Consider the following 21,926-nt stretch of genomic DNA (forward strand, 5'->3'; position numbering starts at 1 on the left):
AGTCTGTCTCTCTCCTCTCTCTCCTACTTTTCCTCTCTCTCCTGCTCTGTCTCACATGCACCCTCTGTTTATTTTCCTGCCTCCATCTGGGCCCTGCTGATATTGTAATCACCCCGATGCACGTTGGCTCCTCTCCTCTCCCTCCTGCGCGCACACACTCACTCACACACAATGTGCCATCCCGACAAGCCTTTTACTTCTGATAAGCTCTGATGTGTGTTTAATGAATACAAAGCCACGGTCTGGGTGCCGCCTGGGCTGCGTTGCCTCTCTTGCGCTCCTTTGCCAGAAGGTAATCTCAGTGAACAGGGAGGGGAGGCGAGCGGGGAGGTGGGAGGGGTAGAAGTGAAGATGTAACACGTTATCTGTCGCTCCTCTTAGCTGGCAGAGAGAATTTACATTTCAAGATTAGCAGAGGGAGAAAGAGAAATCTGCCTTTTGTTGTATGGGTGCCGAGGAGGCATCAGCGCTGGCCTGGCCGCTATCTCCCATCACCTCTGCTATCCCGACTGGACACAGCGAGGTGAGATTACCAGAGAGCCTTATCTTGAATTGGGTTTAGGTTTGCCAGCCTGAATGGCTTTAAAGAGACTCTATAAAAGGGGGAACAATGGCTTATTTATTGACTGGACACCGAAGCCTTTAGATGAAGAGGGGAGAGAAAAAAGCTTCTTAACAACTTGATTAGTTCATTTTTATTTTAAGGGGAGACCGTCTTCTAGGGCAAGGGAGGGCCAGAGAACTTCGGCAGGATTTGAATGACTGAAATGCCTGATTTCCTCTTCCCCTCCACCCCCTGCTTTCTCAGCACCCGCCTCCCCCTTATTTTAACAGGAGTTTCATTTACCCCTTCTTTGGAGGATTGGCAAACTGAGGGGAAAAGGTGCAGGCTTTGGGAATTGATCATTTGTGTCTGATTCTATGTGACTCGGTTTGAAAGAGTGATGAATCGATGCTAACGTACTCGAGTGAGCGAGAAAAGCTAACAAAGCCTACTTTTAATATGCCGTTAGTTGATTTTCGAGTGCGGTTTCCACTTGGTCTAGAGAAAAAAGTCACTCTGAGCCTCTTAGGTAGACTGGGACTTTGGATTTGAACCCTGGACATTTTTCCTTGGAGTTAGTTTTTAAAAAGAAGAATACAAAATGTTTTATTGATTCATGAGTGTATTTCCTAAAACTGTAATATCAACTTTGGAAGGTCCTCGAAATGGGTGAACATGGGGAAAAAAAAATGATTGTTTTGCCTCTTACCCCTTGTCAAGATAGGTGTTTTCCTAGATAAATGCAATCCAGTCTCTAAAAGCCTAATTACAATTTGTTTACAGCTAGGGGGCATGTTTTCTTGTTGACAGCACAATCCTTTGGGTAAGACAATAGAGCCCCATTATTTCACTTCCATTGACTGAACATATTGACATTTCAGGTTTGCTGTTGCCTCAGTGAGCATGGTGCAACGCTGCGATTCACAGAGCAACTGGCCAGAGTGGCACATACATTACTGCATGCCACTTCTGCCTTCAGGTTACCTTGGCCCCCAGGCAGAATCCGAAGGGACAGCCTGGAATCTCTCCGAAGGGGTAGAGCTCTGTGGGCTGAGAGACCAAGAGGGAGAGCACGTTGTTGGAGCATCTTTAATGCTACCCAGAACTGGGTGTCGCAGAGAACAGTGTGGAGCACTTTTATTTAAAAATCTCAGAAGCAGCCTAGATAGCAATCTTGCCTATTTTCCGTATAATAACCGTTTTCAAGATCGGCCTTTACTTTCGCTGGGGGTGTGTACAGTGGTTGGTCACACCAGGGAGATGTGTACCAGTGTGTGTGTGTGTGTGGGTGACGTCCAAGTCCAGGACGGCCAGACATCCCAGAACCTGCCAAATCTCTATCTGATAAAAGGCTGTGTAAGGCTCCTTCCAAAAGAGGAACTGACTTGACTACTTGCTTCCTGTTTGCTTTTGGTGGGTGGAAATGGGGCAAAAGTAGGGTGACAGTCCTTATGGAAAATAATGCAATAATTAATTAATAATATTACACGAGTAAACCCTGTGTTCCACATACCCACAGCTATCCACCTACTTTTGCTCCAACCTGCATGCATAGGCAGTCGTGTGTAAAGATAAATATATGCATATTTGAAGCAGAGGCAGGGAAAATAAATTCGAAGTATTCCTTATTTTCTTAGTGTAATCTACTCTTTTAGACACTCCGCTTACTGAGGCTCTGCATAAGAAAACAAAGTATTAGGCAGACATTGAGTCAAAGAAATGTGAATTGTACAAAAAGTGAATATGCAAAAACCTCAAAAAAGACATAACATATTTTTCGAAACCGCAATGGAAATATAAAGCTGTTATTCACAGGCCTTATACACAGCAATTTTTGCCATCAAGTAGGCAACCGATGCCCTTTACAGCGGTTAGAACAAAACTAGCCCTTTATACCATTTTCATGAAAATGTTAGGTTTCTATTTGATCAGCAGGTGCTTTTGAGATGAAAGCCATGTGTAAATTTTCAGAAGGCCAAAAGTGTCAATTCAGAAAAGGAAAGTGATAAGAGAAAATGCAATCAGTTTTCCTGTTTTCAATTTGTGCAGGATTTGAAGAGCTGTTTTGTTAAACTGCTACATCTGCTCCAATATGAATATTGAACTACTTCCACTAAAAATAACAACCTATAATTTGGAAGCCACTGCAGTCTTTTGTCAGTGAGTGGGTTATTAAAAAAAGAAGAAGAAGAAGAAGAAAAAAAAACCCCACACACAACAAAACAAAAAACAAAAAGAGAAAAGAAAAAAAAAGATAATTTTCTTTTTTGACAATCTCTTGCCTAATGTGCATTTTCATTTGTTGGCACTTTTCTCCTCAGCAGATAAATGGTATTATGTAATTAGAACCTCATCTTGTTTGTGAAAGTGGTTTCCATAGGTGAAAATCGGGTATTATAAAAGGGGTTTCAGACAAATCAAAATTTATTTTTAAAAAGCCTGTTTAAATACAGTTATTTAAAACGAGGTAGTTATTCCTTACATTTTCTAATAACACGCTTTTTAACTTACTGCTGACTATATAACAAAGTTAACACTGTTCCTTTGCCTGCCGAGCATCCTGTGATTTATTCCACCGTTAATATACCTGTAAATGTAAGTTTAAACGAATCAGAGATTTTTTTTTTTTTACCTAACTGAGCTTTCAGAATAATATTTTTCAGGCTTAAATAAAATGATTAAATTATGCTTGAGTGCCTGCATACAAAAGCTTTAGCTTCTATGGCACTGCTAATCAAATAAGTTTTATGGACAGGGAAAATACCACATTAGAGAAAAAATTAGATGCATTTCACTGGTGACATTTCTAGAAAAGACATGTTCTTTTTTGAATCATCCAGAATTAATGAGGAAGAAAACTCTATAACCTCTTAAATAATCAGTAAAAATAATACTGCATCCCTGCAACGAGAATGGCAGTGCAATCCATTTGAAGCTGGGCATAGAGAATTGAGGCAGAAGACTGATAAAATTTGGATCAGGTTCAATATTCACTGCATCCACAATTGCGGTTGGGTTGACCTGTGTTTGTAGTAATTTGTCCAGGGTGAGATGGGATCACTGCGTAGGATCAGCTAGAGCAGTGGTTCTCAACCTTCCTAATGCCACGACCCTTTAATACAGTTCCTCATGTTGTGGTGACCCCCCCAACCATAAAATTATTGTCGTTGCTACTTCATAACTGTAATGTTGCTACTGTTATGAATCGTAATGTAAATATCTGATATGCAGGACGTATTTTCATTGTTACAAATTGAACATAATTAAAGCATAGTGATTAATCACAAAAACAATATGTAATTATATATGTGTTTTCTAATGGTCTTAGGCAACCCCTGTGAAAGGGTCGTTCGACCCCCAAAGGGGTCGCGCCCCACAGGTTGAGAACCGCTGAGCTAGAGGCTATGTAGCTTGTGGCTTCACACTTGGAATTTCCAGACACTCGCTACACAGATAAATCCAGAATATCTGCAGAGTGGGCTAAGGCAGCGGTTCTCAACCTGTGGGTCGCGACCCCTTTGGGGGTCGAACGACCCTTTCACAGGGGTTGCCTAAGACCATTAGAAAACACATATATAATTACCTATTGTTTACTGTAGCAAAATTACAGTTATGAAATAGCAACGAAAATAATTTTATGGTTGGGGGTCACTACAAAATGAGGAACTGTATTAAAGGGTTGAGGCATGAGGAAGGTTGAGAACCACTGGGCTAAGGGGATGACAGACAATGTGACACATTAGCATACTGGATTAATATATGCAGTGCTTCTTCAGAAGAAGAGGTAGTTTAAAGAACAATACAGGGTGGGGCAAAAGTTGGTTTACATGAAACAGTTTATTCTTATATTATTATTGATTAATTATTGTCTAATTTTCCATAGGAACAGCTGTACACCTACTTTTGCCCCACTCTGTATGGAGTGTGTTCTTGTGATGACATCTAGGTAGCCAACCAAAGAATGCTTTGAAGGAGTTTCAGATTTGAAGCCACATTGTGGCATATTGTGCTAACACATCTTTCGCTGACCTGGGTTGCCATGTGGCTATGTTCCCTGGTAAAGCCCCAAGGACGTTGCCACCCTGAAGAAATGGTGCCGAGTCATGTGTCAGTGTCAGGAAGTGTATTTCGCAGGCACAGCCCCATCATTTGGTGTCTCCTCTAATGAGTGGTTTGTGCTGGAGCCATGCTCAGTGTTGAAGCCTTAGAACCTTAGATAGTGTCCACAGGGGAGAACTTCTTGGGACTCTTCAAAATGTTCACACTTCATGATGTGATGTCCAGGCTCTGATAGTTCTAATTGAGATTACCTGTATAATGTTTGTTTGTTTTTTTATCCTCACCAGAGGATATTTTCCCATTGATTTTTAGAGAGAGTGGAAGAGAGGGAAAGACAGAGAGAAATATTGATGTGAGAGAAACACAACGATTTGTTGCCCCCTGCATGTGCCGGGGCGGGGGAGGAGCCTGCAACAGAGGTACATGCCCTTGACCGGAATCCAACTTGGGACCCTTTGGTCTGCAGGCTGACACTCTATCTACTGAACCAAGCCTGCTAGGGCGTGATGACCTGTGTAATGTAACTCAAGAAGAAATGAAGCAAGCATTTGTTTTTGTAATTTCATTTTTGTCAAGATATCGAAGGAAAGTTAGTATTTGGGTGAATGGGGCCTTTAGAATATGAATCTCGTTGAACGTGGAGAAGGGGTATGAATATAAAGTTTTCCCATTATTTGTCTAACAATCTAGGCATTTCTAAGTGCCTTAGGTAATGTGATTGACTAGCTTCATTAATCTTTTATCGCCTGGGGCACATACTACTTCTGTGAGTGTGCTCCAAGCTTTCAAGGGCTGCCACCTAGTTGTTGGTCTTGGGAGAGAACAGAACTGCCAAATATTAGAGACCTACTATGAGCCTGGAGTTACCCCCCAACTCTCCCACCCCCCAACCAGGTCATCACTGATTTTAAGTAAATGCTTAACCAGCAGTTCACTCTCTTTATTTCGGAGAGCTCCAGCCCTCACTCCAAGACTGACTGCAGTTGCTCTTCTGACCTGACCTTTTTTGCCCTCATGGAAAACTGCAGTTTTCGTGTGTTCCCAAAATTGATTACCTACTTTGTTCCCAAATTTCTTGTTCTTTGAATACCTGGTTTAATATTCTCCTTAACAGCTATGATGTCTATACATCCATTGTTTTCTCTACCTATGCCCTCATCCCCATCCTAGGAAACAGACTTGGCTACTAGCTGATAGATATCGTTGGATACCCCCAAGTGTATGCCAGTTTGTGTCCCTCCATATTTCCTACTCTCAGGTTTTTCCATTACTAAGTTCTGTTCCCTTGTCAAATACCACCTTCCCACACGTGACTGAATCTATGAGGAATGAGTCTGTTTCCTTTCTTGATCTGTCACTCAGCACCATGGACCCGTCTTCTGCCCAGTGTCCCTGGACCACAAGCTTGTCTTGATTTCAGCATCACCCAATTAGCTAGGTCCAACTTCTTGGTCACTTTTCAAGATAGAAGGAGAGGGATCCTGTACCATTTTGAGTTTGTAACTGTAGTTATACGTATAGTATCGAGCACTCTTTGTGTTACAAAAAGATGGACCTGGTATGTGTGCCTTTCTCTGACTAATAGGTGAACTGGGGTTCCCTTTTCAGTTTAGTCACTGACTTTTGCTGTGTGGCCAGAGGTGCATTCTAGCCCTCAGCTTCCCTCTTCAGTAGTGAAATGATGGGCAGACACAGTGATTAATAGGCTTCTCAACGTTAATATGTATGAGCCTATATAGGATACGGAGTAGGCTTTCAGAAATTTCCCATGGTTAGGTGAATGAAAATAAATCCACATATATATTATTTTTAAATATATTTTTATTGACTTCAGAGAGGAAGGGAGAGGGAGAGAGATATAGAAACATCAATGATGAGAGAGAGTCATTGACTGGCTGCCTCCTGCATGCTCCCTTCCGGGGATAGGCCCTTTACCCGGGCATGTGCCCTTGACCAGAATCGAACATGGGACCCTTCAGTCCACAGGCTGATGCTCTATCCACTGATCTAAAGCAGCTAGGGCCTTATTTATATTTTTAATTCTTAGTTGCGGGGGACACTACTAGTCTCCATATAACTGGGAAATGAAATCAGTATAGAACATTGCTGTCTTTCTACTACTCTCCTTTGTAAAGAGTGGCATTGGGAGTAGGGAGCCATTTTTTCTGTAGCCATCCTGGACCTTAGATGATTGTCTGAAATTTTAGCTTGTTACTGTAACTTTTTCAGAGGTGAGTGCTGGAGGAATGAACCTGTTGATGCAATGAGAAGGAACAAAAGATTTTAGGTTTTTCTCAATAAAATAACTTTTATGCTTTTCCTTCATAGTTGCTGGATAGGATGAATTTGGTGCCTGGGGGCAGGTGTAATGGGTTGGGCTAAAGAATGGTGGTGATGGGTTGTGCTTATCATGCATTCACCGTACCCCACAGTCTCACGGTTTGGACTTAAGTCACATACTTGGATATTTAGAAAATTGCCTCTTTAAGTCATTTTTTTGAGAGAATCTGGTAAGTAACAATTTATTTAAATGAATAAGGAACATTATCAGTTGGCGAAGAATCAGTTCTTAAATAAGAAAGACTGGAAAATTGCCCTCTTGCATTGTCTGAAGAAAGTCTTCTAACGCTCCCCAAAAGAGTTAAAAGCCCAGTTATTACCAATAACACTTTGATTTTGTACTTTTCTTTAGTTCGTAAAAAATATAGACATTATTAGAATTTTAATCCTAATTTGTGAATTTTTTTTTTAAAAAAATGAACGTGGGCTGAATTTCTTTGCAATTTAGGAGCTATTGCATTCTTATATTTGTGATTTGATCAAGTTGAGCACTTTGTCATCATCAGGATGGCTGTAGAAACATGTACTGTTTTTGCCCTAGCTGGTTTGGCTCAGTAGGTAGAGCATCGGCCTGCAGACCAAAAGATCCAGGTTCGATTCTGGTCAAGGGCACATACCTAGGTTGCAGGCTCCTCCCTGGCCTTGGCCCTGGTCAGGGCTCATTCAGGAGGCAACCAATCGATGTGTGTATGTGTTTCTCTCACATCGATATTTCTCTGTCATTCCCTCTTCCCCTTTCCCTAAAAATTAATGGAAAAATATCCTCAGTTGACTATTTATAGCAACAAAAGAAACTTCTCCTGTTCTTTAGGAATATCTACACTTAAAGTTATTTTCATCTGTCATTTAGAAATGACAGCCACAGGAATCACTGTTGCTTCGTGGGTTGTAGAATATTTTCTCGTTGGCATTCAAAGTTCGGTGGTCTCTTCCCCTTTCCCTAAAAATTAATGGGAAAATATCCTCAGTTGACTATTTATAGCAACAAAAGAAACTTCTCCTGTTCTTTAGGAATATCTACACTTAAAGTTATTTTCATCTGTCATTTAGAAATGACAGCCACAGGAATCACTGTTGCTTCGTGGGTTGTAGAATATTTTCTCGTTGGCATTCAAAGTTCGGTGGGAGGCCACATTGAACTTTTTTGCCATAAAGGAGAATGACTTAAAATAGTTGTGTGGTAAGCTTTTAGTTGGTACCTGAGTTGACTGGATTGACTATTGCATTAGAGAAAATGTTACCCTGAGATGTAATGGCAGGTTGTCTGAGGAAGCTCAACAGCCAGGGGCCACTAAAAATAAGAGGCAATCTTGCCAGAACAGTGATCAGCTAGATGTGGCCAGGTCTGTTTGAGCACCAGGAGGGAAAGGCAGCTGTAAGGTGCTGTTACAAAGAGTATTTCAGAGGTCCCTTCTATTACACCTTGTGCACCTGGTGACCAGGTAGGAGCTCAGAAAGATTTTGAAAAAGTAGGGAGATAATGGTACCAGCAAATGCTGACAGAAAGTCGTGGTGCAGGGAGTTAGCAGCGTTTGCAGAGAGCATTTCAAATGCACATTAGATTTGGCAAGCGGAATATCAAAGATTGGGAAGTCATCCCCCAGTGGATGTTGTAAGCAGGATGTAAGTTGTGCTTTAAATACAAAATCTGAGGAAGTTGGTTGGTCTGTTTGGTTAAAACAAGATGTACTGTGCTCTCTTCCCTAACCTCAGGATATAGGAAGATGTGAGCTGCAAAGCAGGTTAGGGAAGACTGCTGGTTTATTTTCTGAATCTATGCATATGTTATGTACACAGTGATGAGCAAACACAGCTGGGAAGAACAGCAGATGATATTGGGACTGGAACTGTGGTGTTTATCAGACTGACACAGTAAACCTTTCCTGTGACAGTGGCCTTTTTAAGTGAGTGTTAGGATTGGCTAACCTTTATCGTGTGTCAGACAAGCCTTCTTTACTACCCACCCCTTTGCCTACCTGTTACATATTTTCATTCTCATCTCTAGCCAGATTTATTTAGAAAGAAGACTCATGTTTTTGACCTTTGGTGGGAAACATGTGAACAGTGAATTCTTATCCCTTTGTTTAAATAAGGGTAGATAGGTCATTTCAGGTCTAAATGGAAAGTAAATGTGGTCCATCTCCATTGTCATGTCCAAGTCAAGCTTTGAGTTGGCTAGAGGGAGCAGATATTAAACATGAAAGGAAAAATATAAATGAAGGACAATAAAATAAGCAAATCACTAAGCTTAATTTGAATATTTTAAAGAAAGGCATATGCATTTTGGGTAGCCCTGACAATGACACCTTTTAGAGTATCTGAAAGAAAATTGAAATTTTTAGTCTTGGCTGAAAACCTTTAGCAAATTAATAAATCTTTAATGAATTCCTACTATATGTAAAGCCGTATTTTAGATGGAGACACCGAGCAGGTAGTAGGCTAAGTTCCCACTGAATGGTAAATCCACGCAGGACAAATTAAATATCTACACATGATCATAGGGTTTAATTACTTACCAGTTAAATTATACAGTAAATGAAATTTTAGAGGCTGGAGGGAGTTGGGATTTAAACTTGTCTTGAGACAGGTAGGATTTATCAAGGCAAAGTTATTGTAGTGGGGTTGTGGGCAGCCTAACTGTTTAACATAATTTATTTATTTATTTTTGTGATCCAGTATTTTTTTAAAATATATTTTTATTGATTTCAAAGAGGAAGGGAGGAGGGACAGAGAGAGAGATAAACATCAATGATGAAAGAGAATCATGGATCAGCTGCACGCCCCCTACTGGGAATCAGGCCCACAACCTGGGCATGTGCTCTTGACCAGAATCAAACCTGGGACCCTTCAGTCCACAGGCTGATGCTCTATCCACTGAGTCAAACCGGCTAGGGCTGTGAGCCAATATTTTAAAAAATATTTTTAGTTGAATTTATTGGGGTAACATTGGTTCATAAACCCATACAGATTTCAAGTGTACGACTCCATAAAACATCATCTGAACACTGCGTCATGTGCCCATCACCCCAAGCAAAGTCTCTTTAGGTTCCCATTTGTGGTTTTGTTATAAAATCTGTCAGAATTGAATTTTTAATTTAATTAATCCATCATCATTTATCCCCTCTCTGCCCTCTTCTGCCTCCATTCATCTCCTCCACCCCCCAAGAATCACCAGCCTGTTGCTCATGTCCATGAGTTCTCTCTCTTTTTAAAATCTTTTTCTCAACGTCCCCCAACACCCCCCACCCCCCACCCCAAGCTGTCCGCCTGCTCTCTGTCTGTGAGACTGTCTCTGTTTTGCTTGGTGGTTCAATTTGTTCATTAAATTCCACATATGCGTGAGATCATATAGCTCTTGTCTTTCTCCGACTGGCTCATTTTACACAATGGAATCCTACTCTGCCGTAAAAAAGGAAGGCATTTTTACCCTTTGTGACAGAATTTCATTTTTTGGAGACTTACGTTTTTCTGTTGTCAGTTGTGCTTGATAAACATTAATCACAGGCCGCTAAAAAGAACAGCTTGTGGCGGTTATGTCCAAGAAGTTGACAGTGGGCAGAAGAAAGTGGGACCTAGGCCTGAATGATTGCAAGGAGAGTTTTTGTTGACGTCTCTTGGTCCTCTTGAGTCTTTTTGAGCGTCTGGTGTCTGTGTCACTTACTGTAAGGCAGGAGACTGCGGCATCAGCCTGCGATGGGCGGGTTCTGCCCACCTGGGGGGAAATTGTGTTGCTCTATTAACTGCCAGAGGCGTGGAGTGGAGTGGAGTGGAGTGGAGTGGAGTGTCTAAAGCAGGAAAGACCCAGCACCCAAGCGCTTTACGACCTGTCGTATCTCCTCTCCCCCTCTCCTGCTTCACCTGGAAAGAGTCCTCCTCTCGGTGGTAATGACATGACTTCCTCAGGTTGTCGTGAGGATCCCACGAGATTCGTGTGAAGCATAACTTTCAGTCAAGGCTTACTTGCTTATTCTCAGCGTCCCACGTGGCCTCTTTGGAATTATCCCCCATTCTCTTCATTCAGCAAATACTGAATGCAGAGTCTGGGGACATAGACATGTTCAAGATAGTCAGCACTGCCCATTTGCTAGAGTTTTCTCACCTCAGCCTTAATTAAGACCCTTTCCTGAAGGGATCCCACTACATCCTCCCCCAAGTCTATAATGAAACTCCTCTCTGAAGCCTTCGTGACCTCTCTTCCTCAGAAATAGGGCTTATCAAATAGGACTTACCGCATCCAACGTTTGCTACCGTCCGTATGATTCAGACTTCTCTTCTGGGTTGTAGGAGTCTAGAACAATTGGGGTACTATTGGATGTTTTTAAAAATATTTGTTGATCGCTCCTGCCTTGAACTCAAGCTGTTTACCTCATACTGTTCTGAAATCTTCCATGGCTAAGATGGAAATGAAAATTTGGTTCCAAGAACATGTTTCTTTTTCAGTCTCTTCCCACCTTGGTCCCCTGTCTGTGTTTTCTCTTATGGAATATACAATATATTGCTGTCATATTTTGGTATGTACCTTTCATCAACCCAAACAAACAAACAAACAAATAAACAAAAAACACCCCCATGGACAGAATTAGCCCTGGGCACACTGGGCACATCTTAACTAGTTCTGTGTATTTATTTTTTTGCCCTGAAGTGTGCAGGTGAGACTGTGTAAAGTATAATCTCCCTGAAAATTGTAAGCAAAATATTGTGTGCCTTGGACACATTTATGAGTTGGCACTGTCCCTTTGATCAGGGACCCAGTGAGACTAAACACCAGCTTTGTGGCTCCCGGTTTTTCCTCTACCAAAGGCCTCCAGGTCACCCCTTCCCTTCCCTCTTGGACAGACAGGTCTGTTTTCTGGGCACCTCCCCAGGTGAGCACTGCCCCTCCAGCACTGTCCTCTACCCCCTGTGTCCACTCCTTCCCCACCCAGCCCTGGCTTTTGGGACCCTGTGTGGGAGTCCCACGTGCTCTGCGGTCTGAGGCACTAGTCTTCAAACCAGGGCTGGCTGTGGACAGCCTGGCAGGCCATTTCGCCCCTAGGTCCTGTGATTCAGGAAGCAGAAGTGGGTATATAGTCTCACTGTTAGCATTTCCATTTGAAGAGATGATTTCAGAAGGGCAGCAGCCTGCAGTTCAGACAGATGTGTAGGGAGAGGGCACATTCGAGGCCTTCCTGGAAGCGCACATATCGTCTTACTTCATACTCACCTGGGAATGAGGTCATTTTGTAAATCACCCCTAGAGGATCCTTCAGTTGCCTAAGGTCACCCTGTACCAAACCAGTGTGTGTGTTGGGGTGGGATTGGGTAGGGGGCGAGCTCTGAACCTAGATTTTTTTATTCCCAGCTTCTCTGTTCCAGGGCTCCCTGCTGTTCTCCTGAAAGTCTTGAAATCCTCCCACCTAGGAATTTTCCCCTCCTCAGCCACATAGACTGCAAGTGGGAACAGACTAAAGCAGCGGTTCTCAACCCGTGGGTCGCGACCCCTTTGGGGGTCGAACGACCCTTTCACAGGGGTCGCCTAAGACCAGCGGAAAACACATATATAATTACATATTGTTTTTGTGATTAATCACTATGCTTTCATTATGTAACAATGAAAAGACATCCTGCATATCAGATATTTACATGATGATTCATAACAGTAGCAACATCACAGTGATGAAGTAGCAACGAAAATAATTTTATGGTTGGGGGGGGTCACACAACATGAGGAACTGTATTAAAGGGTCGCGGCATTAGGAAGGTTGAGAACCACTGGACTAAAGCCAAATGAAAAGTTATCAGGACTTCTCACTGCACTTATAAAAGTTACTGTTATTGCAGTTTTACACGTTTCTGCAGGAGGGAGGGAAGGAGGAAAGAGAGGGAAGGAAGAGAGGTGGATATCAGCTGAGAAGGAGCAGCAGCAGCCAGACCATGTTTACAGTTGGACAGTTGTCTTTTTTGGGGGGAGATGTGTACCCATCAATCATGAATGCAGATACTTTCGGAGTCCCATTTTTCTCTCATGTGAAAGATGCCGGCATGGAACAGATGCCTTTATTTAGAGAAACCAGTCTTCGGAAATAATTGGTTCTCTCTTCTCTTATCCCCTCACGATGATCTTCCACAGATGAAATTAGACGAGGAAAATAAAAATGTATGTCACAGAATATTAGGTTGTAGCTTTTTTTTTTTCCTTCTGAAAAATGTTCAGGAGCTGCTGCTTAATCCCTCACATTTTAGGATTGTTGACTGATTTATTTTTATCGCTAATAGTATAGCTGTGACTTTAAGAAAGGAAAAGCTTAGGATTACACTAGGTCATTTTTGAATAGTGACCTAATGCTTTTATTTTAGTGCTTTAGACTATAATATTAGAATAGGTGCTGCCACCTTTCTACTACTAAATGATAGGAACCAAGCACTTGGACAAAAAGCACTTGAACTAGGGGCACTACGATAGGCACTTTATAAGTATTTTCTCTTATCTCCCTATCATCCTGGCAAGGTATTATTATCCTACCTTACAGATTTATTTTGAAGGTTAGAGGTGTGAAGTGACATGTCCAAGGTCAAATGGCTGATAAGTGTAAGAGCTGAGATTCCATTCCAGCCAGAGCACGCATGCAGGGGTCTCCGGTATGGCCAGTGTAGGTAGGCTACAGCCATTTTAGGATCTCTTATTTCTTGAAAATTAAATTGTATATGTAACAGAGGAGATATTTAAGAGCTTCCCGCTATTTTTAATTGCTTGGTTTGTTAACTTATTGGTTATATACATTGTCGATTTGACTAAAAATAAATCAGATTGGTCACTGTCTTCTTATTCTTCAAAATAATATTTGAGGCCCTAGATCCATGGTCGGCAAACTGCGGCTCGCGAGCCACCTGCGGCTCTTTGGCCCCTTGAGTGTGGCTCTTCCACAAAATACCACGTGCAGGCGCGCACATACAGTGCGATTGAAACTTTGTGGCCCATGCGCAGAAGTCGGTTTTTGGCCTGGGCTGGTCTGTTTTGAAGAAGTACTGTTGATATTTGGCTCTGTTGACTAATGAGTTTGCTGACCATTGCCCTAGTTGGCTCAGTGGATAGAGCGTTGGTCTGAGGACTGAAGGGTCCCCATTCCGGTCAAGGGTACTATACCTCGGTTGCAGGCTCCCGGCCCTGGTCAGGGAGCCATGTGGGAGGCAACCAATCGATGTGTCTCTCTCACATCAGTGTTTCTGTCTCTCTTCCTTCCATTCTCTCTAAAAATCAATGAAAAAAATACTCTTGAGTGAGGATTCAAATAATAATAATAATAATAATGATAATTATAATATTTGAGGGATTTTAAAATGCCAGTAATTGAAATAATAAATGCTTTATTTCAATAAAATGAAGGGGCTTGAAGAAAAATTAAATAGTATTTGGTTATCATTTATCTCTTTGTTCACTCAGTGTATAATGATGAGTAGATACTTTGTATGAGCCAGGCACTGTGCTAGGCACTTGGTATGAACACTGTGGAATAAACATATCTTCTTTTCTGTGGGCCTTGCAACAGAATGAGTGCATTGAGGTAGGGTCTGAAGATGTATAGAGAATGAGATGAGATCCCTTCTCTACAACAGGAAACTCAGTTGGTAAACTCAAGTGGGAGAAAAGTCTGTACATAAAAACTACTGGAATGCATTTACACCTTGAAGGTTGTGTGGATATGGACTTATGCTGTGGTTTTACTTATGTAAAACCTGCACGCCCCCTACTGGGGATGGAGCCCACAACCTGGGCATGTGCCCTTGACCAGAATTGAACCGGAGACCCTTCTTGCTCAGTATCCACTGAGCCAAACCAGCTAGGCTATGCTGTGGTTTTTAATCATGGCCTCCTACTGCTCAGTGTGGGAGGAAGGGCTGGACTCACAGCCCTGGGTGAAGCTGGGTAATCCCCATGCTGGCCGATCTATGTGAATAGAGTTGGCTCAGATGAACAATATCTGGCAGGTAAAGGTCACCTGTTCAGCCTGAAATAGACCACAAATGCTCTTACAATTTAAATAAGAGAAGACAATCCTGGGCCCTAGGAGTGGTCAGGGGAAGGTGTGTGAAGGCCACAGGAATGGGATTGGGCCTTTATAGCATTTCATTAGGTGGAATTCATGTTTTATTCTTTTTTAAAAATATATATATTTTTATTTCAGTGAGGAAGGGAGAGAGAGAGAGAGAGTTGGAAACATCAGTGATGAGAGAGTCATTCATTGGCCGCCTTCTGCATGCCCCACACTGAGGATCAAGCCAGCAACCCGGGCATGTGCCCTTGACCGGAATCGAACCCGGGAGCCTTCGGTCTGCAGGCCGATGCTCTATCCACTGAGCCAGACCAGCTAGGGCCATGTTTTATTCTTTGTATGTGCCAAGAACATTTCTGAGTGCGGAGGATGGAGTAATGAGCAAAGCCGGCAAGGCCCTGCTCTCATAGAGCTTACAGTTTAGTGGTGGGGGAGGGAGACAGATAATAAAGACGTTGATAAGAGTATTCTACTTAGCTTTAAACACAGTGATGGCAATAAAAACAGTGTCGGAGAGAATGATCGGTGTGCTGTTGCCTCTGGTGAGTCTTTATTTTGGGTCATTGGAAAAATCACCTCTGCGGAAGTGACTCTTAAGTGAACCCTGAGTGTTAAGCAGGAGCTGGCCATGCAAAAGTCTGCGTAAAGGGTCAGTGGGCAAAGCCGTGAAGATGGAATGATACATTCTGTGGGGGTTTATCCATCAGAGAGCTGCATGCTGGAAGGGCACGTGGATGGGAGGCTGAACGCTGTAGGTTAGTGCCAACGTATGGAGGGTCTCGGGTGTCAGACAGAATAAGGACTGTGTGGTTCTTTCTTTAAAAGAAAAAAAAATACTAGTGACCCAGTGCATGGATTCATGCACAGGGAAATTAATTAGAAGGTGGCTGAAGGGGTGGGACTGGGTGAGATGGACCAGACATGCCCTGGAGCCAACCTCCCATGGTCCCTCCCCCTGGTGTCTGCGGAGTGAGCAGGGGTCCCTCTGGCAGGTGGGGTCCCTTGGCCTGGCCTGTGGGGATGGGGCTGAAACTGGCTCCCTGACATCCCCTGAGGGGTCCCAGAGTGTGAGAGGGCACTCTGCAAAGTTGCTGTCGTACAGGGTGTGGAACGCAAATGCAAGTGTGCAGTAAACCAGATTTGGGGCCTACAGTGCCCCAGCAACAACATAACCCACAACCTAAGGTGGAATCGCGCGGCCCTGCGAGGAATAGGGCACCCTCCTCTCTGGTTTTGGGGTGTGTCACCCGAGAACCGCTGCTGCCAAGTCACTGCAGCTCAGCAGCTCCTGTGTTGAGCATCTGCCCCCTGGTAGTCAGTTCGCATCATAGCGACCCATCGGACGGTCGGACACTTAGCATATTAGCCTTTTACTAGAATATATATATATATCTATATATATAGATAGATAGATAGATAGATAGATAGATATAGATATAGATGTTTATTGATTTCAGAGAGGAAGGGAGAGGGGTAGAGATATAGAAACATCAATGATGAGAGAGAATCATCCATCGGCTGCCTCATGCACACCCCACACTGGGGATCGAGCCCACAACCCAGACATGTGCCCTGACCAGGAATTGAACCTTGACCTCCTGGTTCATAGGTCAACGCTCAACCACTGAGTCACGCCGGCTGGGCAGTACTGTGTTTCTTTGCATGTATATTAAGAGGTAGAAGAGAGAGGGAAAATCTGGGTGAGTGTAGTCACGGAAACGAGTGGGGACATTGAAGTTTAGTTCACACAGCCTATGATGAGGGACACTCAAGTAACAATGTCCCAATCACTTCCTGTTGGAAGTTGAGTGTAGCCCTCAGGTGAGCCGGACATGGTGCTCAGTGGACTAATTCATATCAGGGATATAGGAACATCCTATATAATAAAAGCCTAATATGCTAAGTGTCCAGGCATCTGGTCGTCCGTTCAACCAATCAAAGCGTAATATGCTAATGATATGCTAAGGCCGCTCAACTGCTCGCTATGAAGTGCACTGACCACCAGGGGGCAGATGCTGCGAGTGGTAGGTTAGCATGCTGCTGAAGTCAGGCTGATCAGGACTGAGCGAGATGGGCCGGACACGCCCTGGAGCCCTCCCGCAGTCCCTCCCCATTTGGCCAACCTCCTGCGTCCCTCCCCTGCCCCTATCATGCGTCAGTGGGGTCCCTCATTCTGGCCTGTGCCCTCTTACAATCCGGGACCCCTTGGGGGATGTTGGAGAGCTGGTTTCGGTCTGATCCCACAGACCAGGCCGAGGGACCCCACTGGTGCGTGAATTTGTGCACCGGGCCTCTAGTTGTCCTATAAATGAGATCGTGGAGGCTTAACAAAGGTAAGCTACAATCACTAAGGTAATGTTCTCTAAGTCAGATAGGACATAACACTCCTTTTGTGGTCATTCTCCTTGGACCCAAAAACTAATAGTGTTTTTACTAATGTAAAAGAACAGTATTTCTGCTATACAATGTTTTTATGAAAGAGGAAAGTCAGAGTTAAGGTTTGATCCAGGCCAGGCTCATTGATAAAAAGAGGTGTGCCTAAAGGCTCATGTTTGGAATACTGTCATTTACTAAAGGAGAAATTGCCCCAAGTGTTGATATACTTCTCTAGAGAAGTGTGCTTGGCCATGATTGAAAAACCCAGTAATGGGGGACTGCACTCGCTCTCTTTTGAGGTTGATTCTGTTGTGTGTAGTCTTTATATCCTATTAAAATTTTTGGAAAGATAAACTGATACAAGAACGGTTTGCCAAGGCTCGCAACTCTTCCTTGTAAAACCTTGGCTCAGTGTACACATTGAAGGGATGGGGGCGTAAGATAAAAGCGTTATAAGTATGAGGTTAACTGAATTCAAATAGAAGGTTCTCTCAAGTTATTGCATTCCTTAGAAAAATAAATACATTGTGCATATGGTTAAAATTGATCCAAAAAAGCATTCTGTATGCCAGTGATTACATTCCCATCTGTGATTAAGGTTTTCTGTCTGCATCTGGTTTTCACATTATATTTCTGTAACAAGAATCTTTTATATAGCAGAGTTCACGTTCTGTATTTTCTATTAGCTGCAGCTTGAACTACTGCACGGATCGCAGATCTGCACATGTGGTTTTCATTACCTCATTCCATGGAGAAAAAGTAATATTTGTTTGGGAATGTATGTTTTCCACAATTTCCATGGCAATATAACATGTTGAGCCTTTTTAATAACGCACTTGTAGAGCTACAAATTGTTGGAAGCATTCTACTCTTGGTGTAGTGTAGCTTTTAAACGTTTCTCAGTCTGTTCCCCTCATAATGAGGTTTTACAAATTGGAGGGCTGAGACTCCAAGTAAAGCCATTACTAAAGAAAGAGACATTTGCTATTTGCATGTGACGCAGACTTTAGGGTGGAATGAGTACCACAAATACCTGGATGCATATTTCCTAGTGCTCATGACCGTTACTCATTTTATTATTTCATATTGGAAGACCGTTTCATGTGTTGGATGTCTAAGGTACATACACAAGCCTCCAAAGTTATTATTTGGAAAAATCTAAACGTTAGCTCCCCTTTTTCTTGAATTACCCTGTTGATTGTGATATAATGTGTTCTCTATATAATACAACTAAGTAAGGAAAATTCTCATGAGTAATTCACGGTGAGTTTATATTGTGTACTCTTTGAATGTGTGTTTGTATGCTGTGTTAACACATGGACATTTAAAATAGTCTGTGACACTAGCTCCCCTGCCAACTTTTCTCCATTCACCTGAGAATACTCTGATTAAAATCGACACAAGTAAAGTTAAAAAGTGAGACACTATATTCTCTCTTGGAGGATCATTTATAACGAGTCATTTATTTATTTATTTATTTATTTATAGAATTATATATATTTTTTTATTGATTTCAGAGAGGAAGGGAGAGGTAGCATATATGCATACCAGGTCCTTGGTTGATTACCTCCGGCCCATCCACCCCCCCCTCCCCCGCCTTCCCTTAAAGGATGTTTACCTGAGAGCTGCGACACCATTTTTTATGAAGAAGCCCAGGCGTGAGTCTGGTGTGCAGCAGTCATGAGAGGGAAGAAGTAGCCTCTGTGGGATGTGACTGTGCTACGCCTCCTTCATCTGTTCAGTGGAGACTGAACTGTTGCCCACAGTCACGATCCGCTTTGACCAGGCTCGCTGGCATCTCTTGCTGATGGTTGCTGAAGCACAAATATCAAACATCCTGATTGAAGCTAAGACAAGTATCCATTTTCTTTCTCCCTCCAAATCTGGTTTGTCCTCTTTACCTTATTTTTTCCCCTTGGAATAGAAACACTGGAAAGGATAGGATTGTGCAGAGAAAGACTCATTTCCATTTCCAGAAATAATCATATGTAACATCTAGAGGTATTTACTTCCAATCTCCCTCCCTTGCACCCCCCCCCCTCCCCCAGTATGTGAGTATGTATACGTGTGTGTATGTCTATCTATGTGTCTTGGTCACTTACTTACTGAAAGTTTTGCTTTGCCATTTGTGAATAAAATTATTAGGTTTCATAGTAAACTAAATGTTTCCCAGTTTCAGCTAATTTTCTTTATCTTTGCTGAGCTTCAAGATAATGGCCAATTAAGAAGTACCTCGTATTGGTGTAAACATTTGCTTATTTGATTTTTGCCATAAAGAATGAGAAACAACTGACTTTCGATTGAGATGGTGAAAGCCAAGCAAGACCTGACCCCACAGCGATAATACATACCATCTTATGTTTTATTGCATTGGTAATTCACATTAATATGTACAAATAAATGTTAGGGTTTTTTACTCACAAAAAAGAGATACAACAGCAGAGTCATAATGTGTTGGAAGTATTACATATGTCCACCCCCACCCCCCCATAGACCCCTTGAAGCTCTTTCCCCCAACCCCCAGGCCTTCATCACCCTATTGTCTGTGTCCATGGGTTATGCATATATTCATACAAGTTCTTCGGTTGATCTCTTCCCATCCCCTCACCCACCCCAGCCTTCAGATTTAACAGGGTATTGATTTTTTAAAAAATAGAATCTGCTTGTTTATATACATCAGAATATATTCACCAATTTTAATTTCTGGGAAGTAGTTTGGTCTCTTAAAAATAATAGCAACAGCCTTAGTAATACTTTTTGAGACTGTTACAAATCTTTACTTTTTCACTTACTTAATTCCTACCTCATGTGCCTATGATTGTGCTAGGTTTCTGTTTCATCGATTATATGAACTATAAATAGGGATACTTCTTTCTATTCATAGTAGTGGGTAGTAATAGCGAAAGTGAGTAATAGGCACTCAGTAAATATCTGAGGATAAAGGAGCGAATTCTAAATCTTCCAAATGTAGCAGGAAAAATTAGAATATGGGAATCACTGTAAGAAAAAGAAGAATGTGAGAGAAGTTTGTTCATTTGGTAAAATGATTCACCAATAATTGTGACTAATATATTTAAACTATTTACGTAAAGCTCATTCATTACTAATATTAATAGTTTCAGACCATTTTAGCTACTAATGCCAATATTTAAATTTCAGAACAGGGAAACACCACTTTGTTTTAGACAGGATTTAACTTGCATTAAAATTCCAAAATATAAAATGGCAACAGATGTCTCAAAGCATTTTCTAAAGAAACTATAATATTTGACACATTATTTCATTTCACTTTTTATCAAAGCAGGTAAGATCTAACATTCTTTTAAGGTACTGATGTACATATGTTTTAATACCAATTTAAGGAAAGAGGAATTGCCAGATTCAGAATGTATCTAGCTTTGAGCCAGATGATTGGAGAATTAAGAGTCCTTTAGAGCAAGTCACTATAAGGACTGAGAAAATGGGGATTGTTTTGGTATCTTCTAAAATTTTGAAGAGCTTGTATCTATTTCTTAAGAAACAAACTAACACACTGGTCTAGTACTATCTTACTAGAGGCCCAGTGCACAAAATTCATGCACTCGGGGAGTGTGTGGCGGGGTGTCCCTCAGCCCAGCCTGCGCCCTCTCACAGTCTGGGAGCTTTTGGGGGATGTCCGACTGAAGGCTTAGGCCTGCTCCCCGCCAGACATCTTTAGCACTGCCTCGGAGGCGGGAGAGGCTCCCGCTGTAGCAGCTGCACTTGCCAGCTGAGAGCCGGCCTTTGGCCGAGCGTCGCTCCCCCTTTGGGAGCACACTGACCACCTGTGTTGATGTTTGCCCCCTGGTGGTCAGTGTGCGTCATAGCGTCTGGTCATTCAGTGGTTAGGTCTATTTGCATGTTAGTCTTTTATTATATAGGATAAGCAGATGGGTGCTACTTCAGACTGGTTGTGATATATGCGTTTTGTTTTTTCCCCCCCTTTGTTGTTGTCAATAGAAAAGATTGATCTCTGGGCTGGTGAACATAATATCTGTCCCAGTCAGAAAAGGAGAGAGGAGATTAGCAGAGCGATTGGTGGAGCATGATATCTGTCAAAAGCAACACTTGGAGAGCACTGAGTTTAGTAATAGGTGACTGCCGGAAAAAGGGGAACTTTGAATATTGTCAAGGTAAGGAACAGAGAAATATTTTGATTTTGCAATTTACTTAAGTGCCAAAACAAGCAACTTGTTATTTTTCACCAGTAAATTATAACTGTGAAGGTTTTCTTTTCTTTTCCTTAGGTCTGCTAGTGCCTGTTGATAACGAGTCTGTATTATATATTTTAATCGTTTCTTTTTGAAATGTTGGGGTGCGGGTTTGGGTCAGTCAGCGTAGCTGTGGGAGCCCTTGTTTGATAGCTCTGGTTCTGAAGACACTAAATGATCAAGCACCCCATGTCTTTCACCCTCTTTCTATGGCGGTGCCTCTTGCCATGTTTCATAATCCATCTGTTAAAGGTGAGCAGTACTTGGAGTTAAAGAGTAAAAGCTATGCCACGCTTTCTGTGTTTATTGTAACCAGAGATGGTGTTTTCAGAAATAGTTTGTTGACGA

The 21,926-nt window shown here is 42.3% G+C and overlaps 1 protein-coding gene across 2 annotated transcripts in view; it reads left to right on the forward strand.

Moving 5' to 3' along the window:
* Positions 1-341: 341 nt before the first annotated feature.
* The window catches only part of RUNX1T1 (runt related transcription factor 1; translocated to, 1 (cyclin D related)), a 139,389-nt gene continuing 117,804 nt past the window's right edge, over positions 342-21,926 (forward strand). Inside the window, exon 1 of one of the 2 annotated variants that reach the window (XM_015562301.1) lies at positions 342-523. Coding sequence is in view for 1 of the 2 variants with exons in the window: in XM_015562299.1 (XP_015417785.1) it covers positions 21,413-21,500 (88 nt within the window). In the remaining variant the exon portion in view is untranslated. Of the gene's footprint in view, positions 524-21,333; positions 21,501-21,926 lie in introns of those variants that run through there. The other variant, XM_015562299.1, reaches the window with a different exon arrangement.

The sequence above is a fragment of the Myotis davidii genome, unplaced genomic scaffold (assembly GCF_000327345.1).
Source record: "Myotis davidii unplaced genomic scaffold, ASM32734v1 scaffold317, whole genome shotgun sequence".
Lineage (NCBI taxonomy): Eukaryota > Metazoa > Chordata > Mammalia > Chiroptera > Vespertilionidae > Myotis > Myotis davidii.